At 44.2% G+C, this 17,560-nt stretch overlaps 1 protein-coding gene across 2 annotated transcripts in view; it reads left to right on the plus strand.

Annotated features, from left to right (window-relative positions):
- The first annotated feature begins 1,228 nt into the window (after positions 1–1,228).
- LOC147625848 (uncharacterized) overlaps positions 1,229–17,560 on the plus strand; it is a 45,662-nt gene continuing 29,330 nt past the window's right edge. Inside the window, exon 1 of one of the 2 annotated variants that reach the window (XM_086817435.1) lies at positions 1,229–1,824. In XM_086817435.1, coding sequence (XP_086673561.1) covers positions 1,611–1,824 — 214 coding nt within the window. In that variant the 5' untranslated portion in view covers positions 1,229–1,610. The remainder of the gene's footprint in view (positions 1,825–17,560) is intronic. The other variant, XM_086817434.1, reaches the window with a different exon arrangement.

Genomic DNA, 17,560 nt, shown 5'->3' on the forward strand with positions numbered 1-17,560 from the left:
ATATTTTCACATCGTGAGGGATCATAGAGGGTAGTGTTTAGATTTGGTTTCATCTTGATCGCAACATAGGCAAAAAGGAGGAGGGAAAGAAGATGTGGAAGTGGCTATAAGTACCCCCCAAACTACTATGTAACCTATATCTTATGTGATATAAAATATGAGTTGCAATTCTATGAGAAGACCCTATGGGCGATATTAGTATTTGAATGACCTATAATTTCATAATGTGTGGTATTGTTGTTGTGTCATGTAAAATAATAGGTGCGGCACACACAAACATATACACACATAGGCACATATATTTTACTATGTTAGCAAAAGAAATAGAATTATTACATAGTATTTTAAATTCTTGTATATTAGAAGCAGTTATAACACATCTATAATAGTTATAAATAACTTCAAATATTTAATAAAGTATATATATTATATAGGATGATGTTTTGCATTATGAATTTATGATTAATGCTTTAATGTAGAATGCCAATTATGATATTAATACAAAGGAATATAATATGTTATTAAAATAACAAGAGAATCTAGAAAGATATATATGCCTTGGACTTTAAGTGACACCTAGTAAATTACTCAACAAGGATGTACTTGGGTTCAGTGTTTAGGAAATACAAGAGAATCTAGAAAGATATATATGCCTTGGACTTTAAGTGACACCTAGTAAATTACTCAACAAGGATGTACTTGGGTTCAGTGTTTAGGAAATACATTTTATTGAGCCTGATTGAAAACCTTCTCATTGTAAATTTGAAGAGGAAATCGACGAGTTTGCTCTATATTATATAGGATGATGTTTTGCATTATGAATTTATGATTAATGCTTTAATGTAGAATGCCAACTATGATATGATATGACGTGAAATTAAAGCATTGGATATTAATATAAAGGAATATAATATGTTATTAAAATAACAAGAGAATCTACAAAGATATATCTGCTTTGGACTTCAAGTGAAACCCAATAAATTACTCAACAAGGATGTACTTGGGTTCAATGTTCATGAAATACATTTTATTAAGCCAGATTGAAAACCTTCTCATTGTAATTTGAAGAGGAAATTGACGAGTTTGCTCTATAAATTTTGCAAAATATAACCAAAACTTAGAAATTTTGAAGAAAATTCTTCTCTTTAGTGCACAAATTTAAGCAAGCTCTCCACAAAAATTTGAACAAGTTGTAGGCTAAGTAGAATCTATCTTAAGTTGTAGGAGGCTAAGTAGAATCTATCTTTTTCCAAACCGTGCTTGGGTTGGCTTTTTGTTTTTGAAACTTAAATTTTCGAAGGTAGAGAGCGTGTAGTAGGTAGACAAAGATGAAAAGTTGCGAGTGCCGCGACGCACGTACAATGCGTTGGTATTCTGGCCACCCATCTCCGCCTCTGTGCAAATCCTTGTTTTTTAAGTGTGTTTGCCTCTTCTTCTACCGCCTGCAATTGCCCTCTGTGCCTTCGCCCAACACAAAGGTGTAGATCAGCTTTTGAGCTTCTAATCCACAGTGGCTTTAGGTCTGGAGAAATGAGACCTTGGCGGGTTTGATTCATCGACCATTGGGTCCAAATTTTTTTTTTTGAATTTGTATTTTGGGCGCATGAGTGATGCCGCCTCCGCAGGGATCTGGGGTTTCGGGCCTCTACGGATTAAAGCTCGTGGCGTTGATGCTGGCTTTTGGGCTCGCTCTCTACATTCTGGGTCCCCCCCTCTTCTGGCAGCTCGCTAAAGGGGCTCCAGCCACCACCACCTCCTCCACCACTAACTGTGCCCCCTGCACCTGCGACTGCTTCTCGGACAGCGAGTCCATGCTGCTTCCAGGTTAGCCTTGCATTATAATTTCTTCCTCCTTAAAAAATTAAGAGAAAATAACAGCAAAAGCCTTGCATTACATAATCAATCTAAAAAAAAAAACCTCCCGGGTTGCTTTTGTAAGCTTGCCTGAATGAACATTTTTTTTGGCTAGCCAAGATAATAATGCACAGGAATTAGTCCAAGATCTGGCATTGCAGCTTCTTTAGCTGCTTTTAGCTCAGCTTTTTTAAGTTTTAACGAAAACTTTCTAGTGGATTGTTAAGATAGCTCTGTTTTCTCTTGCCCTCCATGCATCTATTTTCAGGAATAAGGTTATATTCTGCCTGGTAGAGATGGAATCTTTGATCCATGTCCATTGGATTTCACAAAAGGCATGCGGACATCAAACACCAGCCCTACTTGTTGGCAGCCAGTTCACAGTTGAGATGGTATTAGAGTTTTCTGGCTGGATGACAACGGGCTTCTCTCACCATCACGGCCAGCCAAAAGATGTTCTTGCCATCTGGAGATCTGTGTGCATCTCACTTCCTTTAAGTGGGTACACATGCTCTTGGTGGGGTTTATGTCCTAGCCAACTGGTTGAAGCTGCTCTGCATGGCATGCCAAAAAAGTGCACAGACAAAGTCATTTTGAAACCCCTCTCTTTTTGGAGAGTTGTGATACCGGCCTAAGCATGGAAGGCTCCATTTGTTGGACATTGGCAGCCATGTTCCCACTCCCTAGGGTTTACCTCATCTTCTACCGCCTGCAATTGCCCTCTGTGCCTCCACCCAACACTAAGGTGTAGATCCGCATTTGTAGCTTTTGAGCTTCTAATCCACACTGGCTTTAGAGAAAATATTGGTGGGCTTGATTCGTCGATCATTTGGTCCTTTTTTAATTTTTTTTTTGATTTTCGGCACATGAGTGATGCTGCTTCCGTAGGGATCCAGGGTTTTGGGCCTCTATGAATTGAAGCTCGTCTGTGCCACCTGCACCTGCGAGTGCTTCTTGGACAGTGAGTCCATGCTGCTTCCAGGTTAACCTTGCATTATATGTCTTCCCCCTTAAAAATTAGAGAAGAGAAGGAAAGAAAAAGCCTTGCATTACATAATTAATCTAAAAAAAAGCTCTCTCTTTTTCTTGCTTTTGTAAGCGTGCCTGAATGAACACGTTTGGCTAGCTACCATTTTCTTGTAAAATGATTGTTTTGCTGCCAAGATAATAATGAACAGGAATCAGTCCAAGATCTGGCATTGCAGCTCCTTTAGCTGCTTTTAGCTCAGCTTTTTTAAGTTTTAATGAAAACTTTCTAGTGGATTGTTAAGGTAACTCTGTTTTCTCTTGCCCTTCATGCATCCATTTTCAGGAATAAGGTTATATTCTGTCTGATAGAGATGGAATCTTTGATCCATGTCAGTTGGATTTCACAAAAGGCATTTGGACATCGAACACCAGTCCTGCTTGTTGGCAGCAGTTGAGATGGTATTAGAGTTTTCTGGCTGGATGAAAACGGGCATCTCTTACCTCCATGGCCAGCCAACATATGTTCTTGCCATTTGGAGATCTTCACCTGTCTCACTTCCTTTAAGTGAGCAGTCATGCTCTTTGGGGGTTTATGTCCTTGCCGACTGGTTGAAGCTGCTCCATGCATGTCCTGAATGCCAAAAAAGTGCACAGACAAAGTCAACTTGAACCTCCTCTTTGTTTGGAGAGTTGTGATACCAGCCTAAGAATGGAAGGGTCCATTTGTTGGACGTTGGCAACCATTCAAGTCTTAACGTGAGATGCTTCATCACTATGTTAACAACAGCTTGTGCACCAACTAATAGATTATTAATTTTCAACTGGAGCCTTTCCTGGATGTTGCTCAAGTTTTTTCTTACCTCATTGTATCTTCAAGTGGTAATTGGTCTTTGACATGTGTTGCTTTGTGATATGGTCTATGTTCCATGTCTCGTGAGACATAATCTGTAGCGTGCAGCAAAGACATGCTCTTTGTACTTGTTTAGATAGATCGTTTTTGAATCTTGGCATCCAACAAAAGATTAGTAACTTGGGCATTGTAGGACTGCATTCTCCTCTGCCTCTATCTCATGCATATCACATACTAAGCAAAAGTGCAGCTCATGGTTTTCCTGCATCCCATCTACCTACCTCCTTGTCTCAAGGTGAAGCCTTTGAGATGGGACCTTTAGCTGCCCCATGCTCCATGGAGATCCTGAGAGCATGTGACATGCGTTTCTCATGGAATAGACGGTGAAACCTCTCGCGGATTCCATGGTATACTAGGTAGCAACATATGTATTGCTCCTCTATCTCAACCTTTGTGCGGCATAATCGGCAGATCCTCTCCTCTGTGGGTCTCTGTATGAGCTTCTTGGCTTTGAAGACGCGCTTAGTTCTACCTGTCTCCATTCTAAGGCGGCGGGATCGCAATCCGCATTGAGAGAGAGAGAGAGAGAGAGAGAGAGAGAGAGAGAGAGAGAGAGAGAGAGAGAGAGAGAGCGCTAGCTAGCTAGCTAGCTGTATTAACGTCTACTAGAGGCTGAACTCGACCTATGAGACAAATCAATGTACAACTATCAATGTCTTTTGGATGTCGAGAAAAAAAAGGACAAAATGAACATGAAATAAAGTATGAAAGTACTGAGCTAATGGGGGGGTGTGATGGATGGAGCACTACTGCTAGAGGCTCAGTATGCAACCTATATGTGTAGGGTATACAAGAATGCAATGCAGATTTGTCTAGCTCCAACCAGTACCATAATGGGGGTGTAATATGTGATACATAGGTGATGGTTAGGCAAAAAATACCTCGGAGCATGATCTCCGGGCGTGAGTGTAAGTGAGCTAGCCGCTCCTGGATATGGTGCTGATGTTGAGCCCGTATCTTTGTGATCTCCCTCTGATGTAGTCTGGGAGTCTGGTGCTCTCGGTCTCCGTCTGGCTCGGAGGTCTGCAACGCGCTGAAGTGTAACTCCCTCCCGTGTCAAGGTAGGCATTGGAATAGATCTCTGGAAGAAATCAGTGAGCTGGAGCTGTCGCCCACCTCTCCCTGTGGTATGAGTCCGTATCAGTGTCTCTCTGTGGCGCTGTCTCTAACAAGAACTAGCCAAATCTGGGCTGGTTTGCGGACTCCATGATCTGGCGGAGTGAGGGATGTCCACTGAAGATGGTGTCTCTCTCTCTCTAATGACACTATATGCTTTGCATCTGCATACATAACGTTCCTCACTCTCAACCTCCTCTTGGCACAGTCTGCATATCCTCTCTGCTGTGGGGATCCGTGCTGCCCTACCTGCCTCAATCTCAAGCTGGTGTGATGACACTCTGAGCTGGCCAATCGCCACTCGGGCACTGTGAGGCATGTACACATCCATGTATCTAGGTCTCTGTATGAATCCATTCGTTGAGATACGCATAAATTGATCTCTGTAGTATAGCATCTTCGGCGGTAGAGGCTGACTGGGTGTAATCCAAGTCTCTTGAGTGTATCGCTGCCATAAATCTTGCTGAAGGACTTTGTTCCTCTCACTGTGAGAGCGCTGGATGTGTGGTGCATGTACATCATATTGGAAAGGTGGCAGGTGATCTATGTCAAGACCATGCTGAGTGAGCCACTGTATCATCTGTGAATATCATGATCTCCTATCTCCACTCTCTGCGAGCTGCTTGGACGTCTCAAAAGCTCTATGTGAGAGTCGAACTGATGGCATATCTTTGATCCTTTGTATGAAGCAAATCGTCTGGAAGAGGGCCTCTACTAGCATAGGAGGTGCAACAAACTCGGTCCGGACAATGTCATGTGGGATGGAGGGTTTGTTGCGGATCATCTGTGAGAGCATGAGAATCTGAGGCCCCTCTATCTGAGACCATGCGGAGGTGGCGAGTCTTCTTGGTGGAGTCGTAAATGTAATCCCTAGGTACACACACGAGTCTACCACCTCTACTTGTCCTCTTGCTAGTGTGAAGATGGCTTGTCTCGTCGAACCGGCCCTGAGGTGTAAAAAATCATGGCCTTGGTTTTCCCAAGGTTCACTGTAAGCCCCCTTTGTGTGCAGAAGTCATCAAGTGCATGGAGATGGTGCTGTAGTCCCATCCGCGACTCAGAGACCAAAATAATATCATCTGCATATAGCATAATGTGGACTGTGGTACCTGAGATGTCTACCCCGTCCCCACCACCATGACCAATGAAGTCAGCCACCTCATCGATGTATAGCCCAAATAGTGTAGGAGAGAGTGGGCATCCTTGCTTCACACCTATGGTGCTAGCAATAACATCAGATAGCCCCTCGGGGCATCATATGCACCCGAGGACTTGCTCATATAAAGCATAGATGCCCCAAACCATCTTTGATGGGATCCCCAATGACTGTAGGCACTGGAAGAGTCTCTCTCATGGCACTGTGTCAAATGCTTTGCGGAAATCCACAAAGCAGTAGTATAATCTCTTCTCCCGTGCCCTAGCTTGGTCAATCAGACATCTTAGAGTGAATATATGGTCAATAGTGGAGAAAGCTTGTCGGAATCCAGCCTGCCTTGGTGCTCGCAGTCCCTCCTGGGGTCTAGCATGTCTCCCGCTTTGTGGGGAGGCACGATGGTGTGCATAGTCCACTCAGCTGGTAGACCCTCCACTAGTGCCCTATTAAAGAGGTGAGCAACAAAGGGTCCTAGTGTGTCAGCTGCATAAATAAGATGCTTACTCTGTATACTTGTGTGGTCAGCCGATCTCCCATGCTGTAACTGACGGATAGCTCTCTCTACCATTGAGGCAATAAAGAAAGTAGAGGTGGTAGGGTGGGGCTCCTGTGGCTGTGGTATGGTGCGGTTGCTGAGGGATATGGTAGAGGCTCTTTGCATGTGTGTGCCATGTGTGGATCCTCAATCGGGGTACGAGGGCAAGGCGCTCTCATCCTGCGCCATGCAGTGGCTGCATCTCTGCTCATGAGTAGGTGGTATATATCCCAGTACTGTGCCTCCTCATATGCATGCCTCTTACGGCGTGTGAAGGTCCTCATCTGTCGGCTCGCGTGACTCTGTGTAATGGTCCTTAGTGCTCTTTGGGCACGGAGGTGTCTATATAGCTCTCTGCACTCATCATCATACCACCGATTCTGGGGCATGCTCCCAGATCTATGTGTGTGCAATGTGTGTATGATGGGGGAAGCTGTGGGTGGCGGTCGTATGTAGTAGAGATGACAGTTGGGTGGTGAGTGTGTCTAGAGGTGACAGGGGATCCATTTGGAATAGCCCGTCATATACATGATGGTCATATATGTCTTCCAAGTCATGGGTGAGTAGAAAGTTGTATGCGATGCCTGTGGGCTGTGTGGGTGCTGGTGTGGAGCTCGCTAGTGACAGTAAGAGGTACGTGTGATTCGCACCAATAGGACAGGGGGGGATGGTGAAAGATGTCATTGCCTGTGTGGTCTCCAAGGACCCCATGATGTAGTCCACTGTGCTATCCCCCTGATCGTGGAAAGCATGTCAGTGCTCCTGAATCCTGCCACTGTCTCATCCCGTTATAAATAACGAGATGGTGTCGTGCTCCCAGCTCAAGTAAGTGATGACCATATCTGGTGTTATCCGGCCCCATGTCCTCTGACACCCTGCAAGCTCCCGTGTCCTCCACCTCTAGTGTGTGCATCACCTCGGGGTGCTCGAAATCATAAGTCGCATTGTCGGCTCTGTGTCCGTGCATTGAAGTCCCCCATAAGGAGGACTTCCCCCATGTTGTAGTGTATGATCTCATCTGAAAGGGCTGCATATGGTGACTCTCCCAATGGCCCTGTGTCCTCCTCCTCCCCTCTACTCTCCTCCTCTGTTGTCATGGCATATCTCGATTCTCCAGGAGAGAAGTAGCATAGAGCAATGTATAACACCCTATCTGTTGAGAGCTGCAGTCTAATCCACATGTATCTAGCCTCCTGGTCACGTGCTACCACCTGTAGGCGCTCTTGTACTCTCGCTTGAAGAGTATCGCTATACCTCCAGATCCTCTCGATGTGCTCTACCGTGTGGTCCCCCTGTATGTAAACTCCCACTGATAGCCCTCTACTTTGGGTAGCCCCCTCTCTGGGCTTTGGTGCGTCTATGTAAGTAGTATGATGTCCCGTCCCTCCATGACCTCCTCCATCCTCCCAGGATGTGTCCAAAGTGCTCCATTGCAGTTCCAAACTGCTGTATGTATCTGTGAATCTGGATCCTCCATAGCTGATGTCCCATAGGCCGCCTGGTGCTAATCCATGGCCTTGCCATCGATGATGACACGGCCATCGCGATAGAATGCTCTCTTGCCCTCTTTTCGGGCCTGTAGGACTCTCGGCATGCATGTTTTCCTGTGTTCTATCTGCATCCTTGTAAGGTCGTCATCCAAATAGATGGGATCTCCCTGTAATCCTCATAGAATCACCCTCTTCCTCATGAAGGTGACCCTCTCCGTCTCTCCTGCAAATTGTAGGATGAGGGCTCGCTTGCGTGTTGAGTCTTTCCCGGCTCTCCATGCTTTGGTGAAGGGGAGAGGGTCCGACTCGAATGTTGAGGCGGCGGGCATGCCTCATCTTCTCCTCCTCAATGGTGGTGTGAATGATTTGGTGTTCTAACTTCTTCCCTTTGAGTCTCCTCCCTCACTTCTTTACGGATGTTCTTCTTCACCACTTCAACCCATCTTGACTGCTTGGCTTCGAGTTTTCCCTCCATGTCCTTTGTTGTGACATGTGAGGGAATTGACCGTCGTAAACACAACCTTAGGCTAACTAAACTGCACTTAATGATGCTTAAGAGATAGACAAATAGTGTCAATGCAATGCAATGCAGCTATATTAAATGAATGGGTTACAATGAGATCTAAATAGATCTATGATGCTGTCCGAGATGAAGATCCTTCTCGGGATGAGATGGATGGGCTGAATGCTGAAGATGAGGACTGTTCCTTGCTCCAATGCTGAGGTCCACCCTTCGATGCCGGCTTCCCTCTATGTAGGAGGTAGGAATGATGAACTATATGCTGAATATGCTGCCTATATGCTGGATGAACTGCTGTCCCACTGACTTTCCCTTGTCTCTTGTTAAGGAAACGCTGAAGGGAATGCTTGGAACTGATGTGATGCTATCTGTATGCTGAAACGCTGATGTACTGATGCTTAACTAATGAACAGATGACGAACTGATGCTCTCCTTGTCGCTTGGGAAGGAAATGCTGAGGAGATGATGATCAATGTGTGGCTGATCTGAGATCTATGAACTGAACTGGATGCGCTTCTATTTATATGTGAACATGGCTGCTGGTCGGCCAGTTTGCTGCAGTCGGCCAGCCCCCCAGATGCTCACGACTTGTCATAAATGCCTAGAAGGCTGTTGGCTGCCCATACCATGCTGTCGACTGGTGCTAACAACCCCGACCTGATGCAAATAAATGCCTTGTATGCTTATGAAGGCTAAGGTACTGATGTTGGTGCTGAAACACCCCCATATCCATGCTTATGCTGATATATGCTTGACTAATACTTAGATGTCTTGATTAATGCTTGATGATGCCATGCCACTTGTACACTTGATGGGTGTGCACGTGACATTCCTCTCTGCTAAACTGTTGCTAGGTGGTATACTTGGCAACCTTTTGACTCCTCTGGTGATCCTTCTCCACTGAACCACTACCCTCTTCTGACCTCTTCTGTCGGGATTGAGGTCGACTGTAGGAGTTGAATCCTTTGAGCCAAAGACTTGTCTATTGCGGGAATTGAATGGCAAATGTTGCTAAAATTGCTTGGAAATACCTGAGTCACCCTAGACCTGTCTGCGGAATCCTTTCACCCACCATCTCCGTCGTTCCTGAACCTCTGAACTTCCTGAGGCGATGTGTTGTCATATATATATAGGCAGTGATGTGTGTGAACACACTTAGGACCGCCGGGGCACTTTTTTTTCTCTTTAGGAGGTTTTTTTCCCCGGCTTGTATATACGCCCATCCTTCTAGGGCTAACTTATCTTTTGTACATTGACACAATCTAATACTTTTTGTGTTGTGTGCATTCTTGCTTCTTCTTCTCCAAGCTTTGTGTGCTTTCCTGCAACCCTAATTCCAACAATTGGTATCAGAGCAGGCATTGGCTTCCAGGGCTACACCGCCAGCACCCTCCGACTCACGTTCTCCGATTGAGGTGAGCTTTCACGAGCGCTTGCAGGTCCCTATACTCTGCAAATAAGCCCGTAGGGCTTAGCGTTCTCAGAAATTGCATTTGAGGTCGTTTCGGGCTCCATTTTTGCATTTCAAGTTTTGCACAGGTGTTTTCGTCATTTTTTGCAGAAATTTCGACAATGCAGTTTTTTGCAAAACAGGCATACGTATTCTATTGTGGACCGTGGTACATAGTACGAGTTGTTCTCTGTTCAGTCTTTGCTTCATTACAGGTAGCTTTTGCATCAGTTTCAGTCACTGGCCATGGCTGATAACAGCAATGATGTATTTCGCATGTTGTCTGTTGAAGACAAACTGGATGGAGACAACAACTACCCACTTTGGGCATACATGATGCAGCATGTTTTGGTTGTAAAAGGAGTGTGGAACATTGTGCAGGATATGGATGTACGTCCAGGGTCTGTGGATGTAGGATCTGTTGAGGATGTTGCAGGCTCTAGTAGCTCTACTGTTGCTACAGTTTTATCCACTGCTGAACAAGCTCGTTGGGATGGTAAAGATGCGCAGGCTCATGTTTTGATTGCACTTTCTGTCAAACGTAACATCACCCCATATATTCGTTCAGCTAAAACAGCAAAACAGGCTTGGGATATTCTAGCTGGTTTGTATGCAGGTCGTAACGAGGCAAAAATCTCTTACCTGCGTAAAGAGCTAGAATTGAAGATTATGCAGGAAGATGATGACATGAATGTTTTTCTTGCTGAGATTAAAGATCTCAAAGAATAGTTAATTTCTGCAGATGAGATTATTCCTGATTATTCTCTTGTGCAGATTGTTTTTGATGCTTTACCTGAGACATATCAGACTTTTGCTTCCACGTAGAGAATTCTTACTGAGGACAGACCTGATGCTGTCAAGTATGATACTTTAGTCAACAAGCTCTTGCAAGAAGCGCAGTCCAGGTAAAACAGGGCCAGACAGCGTGCAGTTGATCAAGCATTTATTGCTGCCCAACAGCAGAGAAGAAGTGGTAAGGCAGCCCCTTCCACTGTTTCTTCTCCTATTAGTAGGTCTGCAACTTCTTTTTCTTCCACAGGTAGCAACAATAAGTCTGAGAAGGCTCTTGATAAAGGCAAGAAAAAGACCAGGTGTAACTATTGTAAGGCAAATGATCATGTCATTAAGAATTGCCCTAAGCTAAAGGCTAAAGAGGCAAAGAAGAAGTCAAATGCAGCCACAATAGTGGATGCTTCTATAAATGCAGATTCTGCAAATGTTGTGCAGGATACAGAATGGGCGTTTAGCGTGTATTGCTAGTATGACCCATCTGTACATGATGCATGTTTGGCAGTTTCTGTTGACTCTCATGTTTGGTATTTTGACAGTGGTGCTACAAAGCACATTACCTCGCATCGTGATATGTTCACTTCTTTTGAGGTTGTCCTTAATGGGAATATTGTCACATGTGCCAATAATGCTTCTTACCCAGTGAAGGGCATTGGTAAAATTATGCTTACTGCTGCAAATGACAGCGCTTTCACACTTTCAGATGCTTTGTATGTGCCAGGGAAAAAGAAGAATCTATTGTATGTCTCTGCGCTTGCTAGACTTGGACTTGTAGTCAAATTTGTGGATGACAGATGTACTGTTCATGATTTGACTTCTGGTGATACGATTATTGTATCTGGCACCTTGTTTCGTGGGCTGTATAGGCTCAATTCTTATGACAAGTGTGTGGAAGATTCAGTAAATGCAGTTTTTGATGAAAAGACAGTTTCAGATGCAAAACTATGACATGCTCGTTTTGGTCATCTAAACTTTGCTAGTTTGCTGCGTTTGCAGAAATTTGATATGGTTGCTTCATTGCCCCCTCTTGAGGCACCATTGAAACATGTTTGTGAAGGCTGTATTTTGGGCAAAATGCAGCGTTCTGCGTTTCCAAAGGATGGTTCTGTGCGGGCCAATCGCAAATTGCAACTTGTACATAGTGATGTATGTGGGCCTATGCAAACTTCGTCATTTGGTAAACACTTGTACTTCGTGACTTTCATTGATGATTACTCAAGGCATGCATGGGTATATTCACTGAAGGCAAAGTTCGGAGTGTTTTTGTGCTTCAAACAGTTTTTGCTTATGGTTGAAAATGTATCCAATTGTAATGTGGGCACCCTCCGTTCTGATTGAGGGGGGGAGTACATGTCTAAAGAGTTTGATGCATTTCTGGCTAGTCGTGGGATAAAGCACCAATGTACAGATACCCCTCAGCAAAATGGTGTTGCTGAGAGGAAAAAGAGGTCACTTATGGAGATGGCACGATGTATGGTCAAGAGCCAAGCTTTGCCACATGCGTTTTGGCTTGAGGCTGTTATGTGTGCTGCATATGTACTCAACAGGTGTCCCACTAAGGCCTTGCAGTCTATTACTTCATAGGAAGCTTGGCATGGCAGGAAGCCTTCTATTGGTCACTTGCGTGTCTTTGGTTGCTTGGCCTATGCTTTAGTGCCTGTGCAACAACGCAGAAAATTGGATGATAAGGTTGTCAAATGCATTTTTGTTGGCTACAGTGCTGAGAGCAAGGGTTACAGATTGTATCATCCACAATCAAAGCGTATCTTGATTAGTCGAGATGTTGTTTTTGTGGAAGATACTGTGCAGCCTTTGTTATCATGTACCAAAGAGACAGGTGTGAGCTCACGGGATGTATTTGATACATTGTTGCCTCTATTTACAGGTGGGAATTCAAATGTAAGTCCTAATGAGGCAAATATTCAGCCTGTGCAGATTTCAAACGACATCATAGATTAGTCTATTTCTGATGCAGATTTACAGGATATAATTCATGAGGATAGGGCTGAAAATGAGCAGGCTAGAGGTATGCCTAAATGGTTGGTACAAACCTTGCGTGATAGTAAAATTGATGCACCTATGTCTAGTCGTACTCGTTCAGGTTTTCAGCATGCCTCTTATGCATCAGATTGTTATGCTTTGGCTGTGTCTAGTATGTGTGAAGAGGAAGAATCTCTTTTATTTGATGAGGCACAAAAATCAGAAAATTGGTTGGCTGCAATGCAAAGTGAATATGATGCTATAATGAAGAATGGTACATGGTCTTTGTGTGATTTGCCTATTGGTAAAAAGGCCATTGGATGTAAGTGGGTTTTTAAGTTCAAACGAAAGTCAGATGGTAGTGTTGATCGCTATAAAGCTAGACTTGTTGCAAAGGGTTATGCTCAAGAAAAGGGCATTGATTTTGATGAGACCTTTGCTCTCACTTGTCGTATGACTACCATTCGTAGCATTTGTGCATTGGCAGCTCATAATGGTTGGAATGTACATCAGCTGGACATAAAGACCGCGTTCTTGAATGGAGATTTGCATGAGGAGGTGTATGTATCGCAGCCTCGTGGTTTTGTTCAAAGAGGGCACGAAAACAAAGTGTACAGGTTGAAAAAGGCTTTATATGGTTTAAAGCAAGCTCCACGAGCTTGGTATGAAAAGATACATGCATATTTGACTGCACATGGTTTTCAGAATAGTCCAACAGAAAGCACTTTGTATGTTAAACGTGTGGATGATGTACATCTAATCATTGCTCTCTATGTCGATGACATGCTGTTCACAGGACCAAATGAGAGTCATATTGCTGATTTTAAGGTTGATTTGAATGCCTTTTTTGAAATGTCAGATTTGGGGTATTTTCATCATTATTTGGGGATACAATTCAAGCAGTGTGATGGAGGTATTGCTTTGTGTCAGACAAAGTATATTGAGACATTGTTGCGGAGATTTGGCCTTGAAGACTGCAAGCCTATTGCTACTCCAATGGAGACAGGTTTGAAGTTGAGTCTTCATGATGCTGGAGATCACTTTGATGTCACACTCTATCAGACAGCTGTTGGTTGCCTCATTTATGTATGTATTACGAGGCCGGACATTCAGTTTGCAGTCTCACAGGTGAGCAGGTTTATGCATAGCCCAGGGTCTCAGCATTGGAAGGCAGTTAAACGTATCTTTCGCTACTTGAGTGGTACCATACATCTTGGGTTGTTTTATCCCAAGGAGGGATCGTTGCCGCCAGATTTGCATGCTTTTTCGGACTCAAATTGGGCTGGTTGCTATGACACAAGAGTGTCCACAAGTGGTTTTTGTTTCATGCTCGGTAGCTCATGCATATCTTGGTTGAGCAAGAAGCAACCTACTGTGGCCACTTCTAGTTGTTTGTGAAGCTGAGTACAGGGCAGCTTTCACAGCTACGGTTGAGTGTGTGGCTCAGACGGCTTATGGCTGACTTGGGTGTTGGACAGGAGTCTGCTACCTCTATCTTCACTGACAGTCAGAGCGCATTGGCAGAAACCCAGTTTTTCATGCTCGCACAAAGCACATTGAGGTGCATTATCACTATGTCAGGGGGAAACTCTCAGCAGGAGAGATCAGCTTGGCCTATGTGCCAACACAAGACAATCTCGCCGATCTTTTCATAAAGGCGTTTCCTCGTGAGAAGTTCGAAGCTTTCCGCAAAGCTTTGGGCTTGCTTCCCTTTGTGGACTAATCTACTTCGGGCATGGCACTCCCCTATACATGAGTGCCAGCTCTCGTTCACACCATCACTCCCAGGGGGGATTTGTTGCCATATATATATAGGCAGTGATGTGTGTGAACACACTTAGGACCGTCGAGGCACTTTTTCCCTCTTTAGGAGGTTTTTTTCCCGGTTTGTATATACGCCCATCCTTCTAGGGCTAACTTATCTTTTGTAAATTGAGACAATCTAATACTTTTTGTGTTGTGTGCATTCTGTGTATTCTTGCTTCTTCTTCTCCAAGCTTTGTGTGCTTTCCTGCAACCCTAATTCCAACAATTTGTTGCCATATATATATATAGGCAGTGATGTGTGTGAACACACTTAGGACCGCCGGGGCACTTTTTCCCTCTTTAGGAGGTTTTTTCCCCCGGCTTGTATATACGCCCAGCCTTCTAGGGCTAACTTATCTTTTGTACATTGACACAATCTAATACTTTTTGTGTTGTGTGCATTCTTGCTTCTTCTTCTCTAAGCTTTGTGTGCTTTCCTGTAACCTAATTCCAACACGATGTTGGAGCAAACTTTCGTCTTCTTCTAAGAAGAGAACCCCTTGCTGTTGCCAGTTGAAGCCCAAAACTTTATGTACTCCTTTGATGATGGATGTCATTCTTCCCCAGAGAATTCATGGGCAAACATGTATGCCTTGCAGATGCAAGATTGACTGCTAAGATGACTGCTATGCAAGCCATGTGCAACCCTATATGCTGTGCAAGAATGCAGATGGATGGGTTACTAATGCATGCCTAAGGGAAAATCCCTAAGGATGGCCTGCAAGATTTTGAGAACTGGGTTTAACTGTGTGGAAGCAATTAACATGATGTCTGAGTGAATGACTGTGATATGCAGCGGAAGTCTTTGTATTGGAAGATCCTGTCACACAAATGCTCACACCGTCTTTTGTATCTTGAGTTTCGTGAGTTTAGCAATCCACTTTAATACTTCAAACTTTAAAGAGATGAGAGAGAGAGATATATGAGAACTGTACACCAGATTGGGTTCCAAATTACCCACTGAAGGGCCCCCTATCATGATAACGAGATAGTATTTGCTTTATTACTTTAGAGAGAATGACTGTGGACTGTAGATAAGCCAAATGCAAGATCTCGGAGGATCGGAAGCCTGGCTGAAAAAACACCTCAATGAACTGATCTCGAGCCTATGCACTCTTCCCAAGGACATGAGGAAGGGCTGCACACCTGAGGCTGAGAAAAGAAGGCGGTGGACTGTTCTAAGCTATGTTAGAATGCTGTAAATGCTTATGAATGATAGAATACCTTTACCAGATGACCGGTGTATGCCTGGATGATGCACTGAATGCTGGATACTGATGTAGACTGATGAATCAAGGCTGAAACTGCTGGGAATCTGCAAACGCAGGTCTGTAGGGCTGAATACTGGTGTAGGACTGATGCTGGACTGAAACGCAGACTGTAGGGCTTCTGTGGGACTGTAAACGCAGGGCTGGGCTGTTGTAGATCTGTAAACGCAGGGCTGTAGAGGACTGAACTGTAGGCGGCTGTGTTCTATGCAGAAACGCAGAGGTGCTTGCTGTTTTGGGCCTGTGGATGTGCAGTATGGCTGCGCCTATGGCTTTTGGGACTGCTGAATTGCTGCGTTGGAGAACCAGGGCTGGCTGAAGCAAAACTCAAGTACTCGAAGGGTTGGATGAGACTAGTCTAGGGCTGAAGGCAAGGGTACTCCTAGGGCTGAGGAGGAAAGCTCTTAGCACACTGAAGACTGAATGAAGAACTAAGCCCTATGCAAGCCTATTTATACTAGATAGGGGTTGGTCATAATTTAATAAACTTTATGTTTATAAATGACAATAAATGCTTAAATAAATACCATAAACTTTATGTTTATAAATGACAATAAATACTTAAATAAATACCATAAAATATGGAAAAAATACCAGATAAATCCTAGTAAATTCCCTAAGGCTTCTGGGATGTTCTAAATGATGCACAGGCATATGAATGCATATTATGCAGGATGCAGAGTGCTTTCTGATGCAAACCCTAAGGCTTCTATTGACTCTACATGCATGAATGATTCTCTCCAAGTGGGTTAAGGGACTTGACTGACTGATTGACTGACCTGCTAAGGTTGAGGAATGACCTACGTAGCTCGTGCCTGACTTATCCTGGACTGAGGATGTACAATGGGGTCACGACGTACGACAATTATCATCCTACTGGGTTCTAAAATGTACAAATGTTGCACTACTGATGATGAGCCATCTTGTCACCATGCATTGAGTGGTGCAGAGTGCATGTGACAGTGACTGATGGAATGAAAATGATCTAAGGCTGGTTACTGTGTAACGTTCTGATACCAATGTGACATGTGAGGGAATTGACCGTCGTAAACACAACCTTAGGGTAACTAAACTGCACTTAATGATGCTTAAGAGATAGACAAATAGTATCAATGCAATGCAATGCAGCTATATTAAATGAATGGGTTGCAATGAGATCTAAATAGATCTATGATGCTGTCCTAGATGGAGATCCTTCTCGAGATGAGATGGATGGGCTGAATGCTGAAGATGAGGACTGTTCCTTGCTCCAATGCTGAGGTCCACCCTACGATTCCGGCTTCCCTCTATGTAGGAGGTAGGAATGATGAACTATATGCTGAATATGCTGCCTATATGTTGGATGAACTGCTGTCCCACTGACTTTCCCTTGCCTGCTGGGAAGGAAACGCTGAAGGGAATGCTTGGAACTGATGCGATGCTATCTGTATGCTGAAACGCTGATGTACTGATGTTGAACTGATGAACAGATGACGAACTTATGCTCTCCTTGTCGCTTGGGAAGGAAACGTTGAGGAGATGATGATCAATGTGTGGCTGATCTGAGATCTATGAACTGAATTGGATGCGCTTCTATTTATATGTGAACATGGCTGCTGGTCGGCCAGTTTGCTGCAATCGGCCAGCCCCCCAGATGCTCACGACTTGTCATAAATGCCTAGAATGCTGTCGGCTGTCCATACCATGCTGTCGGCTGGTGCTAACAACCCCGACCTGTTGC

This window comes from Cibotium barometz, chromosome 23, assembly GCF_041138505.1.
Source record: "Cibotium barometz isolate CiBa-2024 chromosome 23, ASM4113850v1, whole genome shotgun sequence".
In the NCBI taxonomy this organism is placed as follows: domain Eukaryota; kingdom Viridiplantae; phylum Streptophyta; class Polypodiopsida; order Cyatheales; family Cibotiaceae; genus Cibotium; species Cibotium barometz.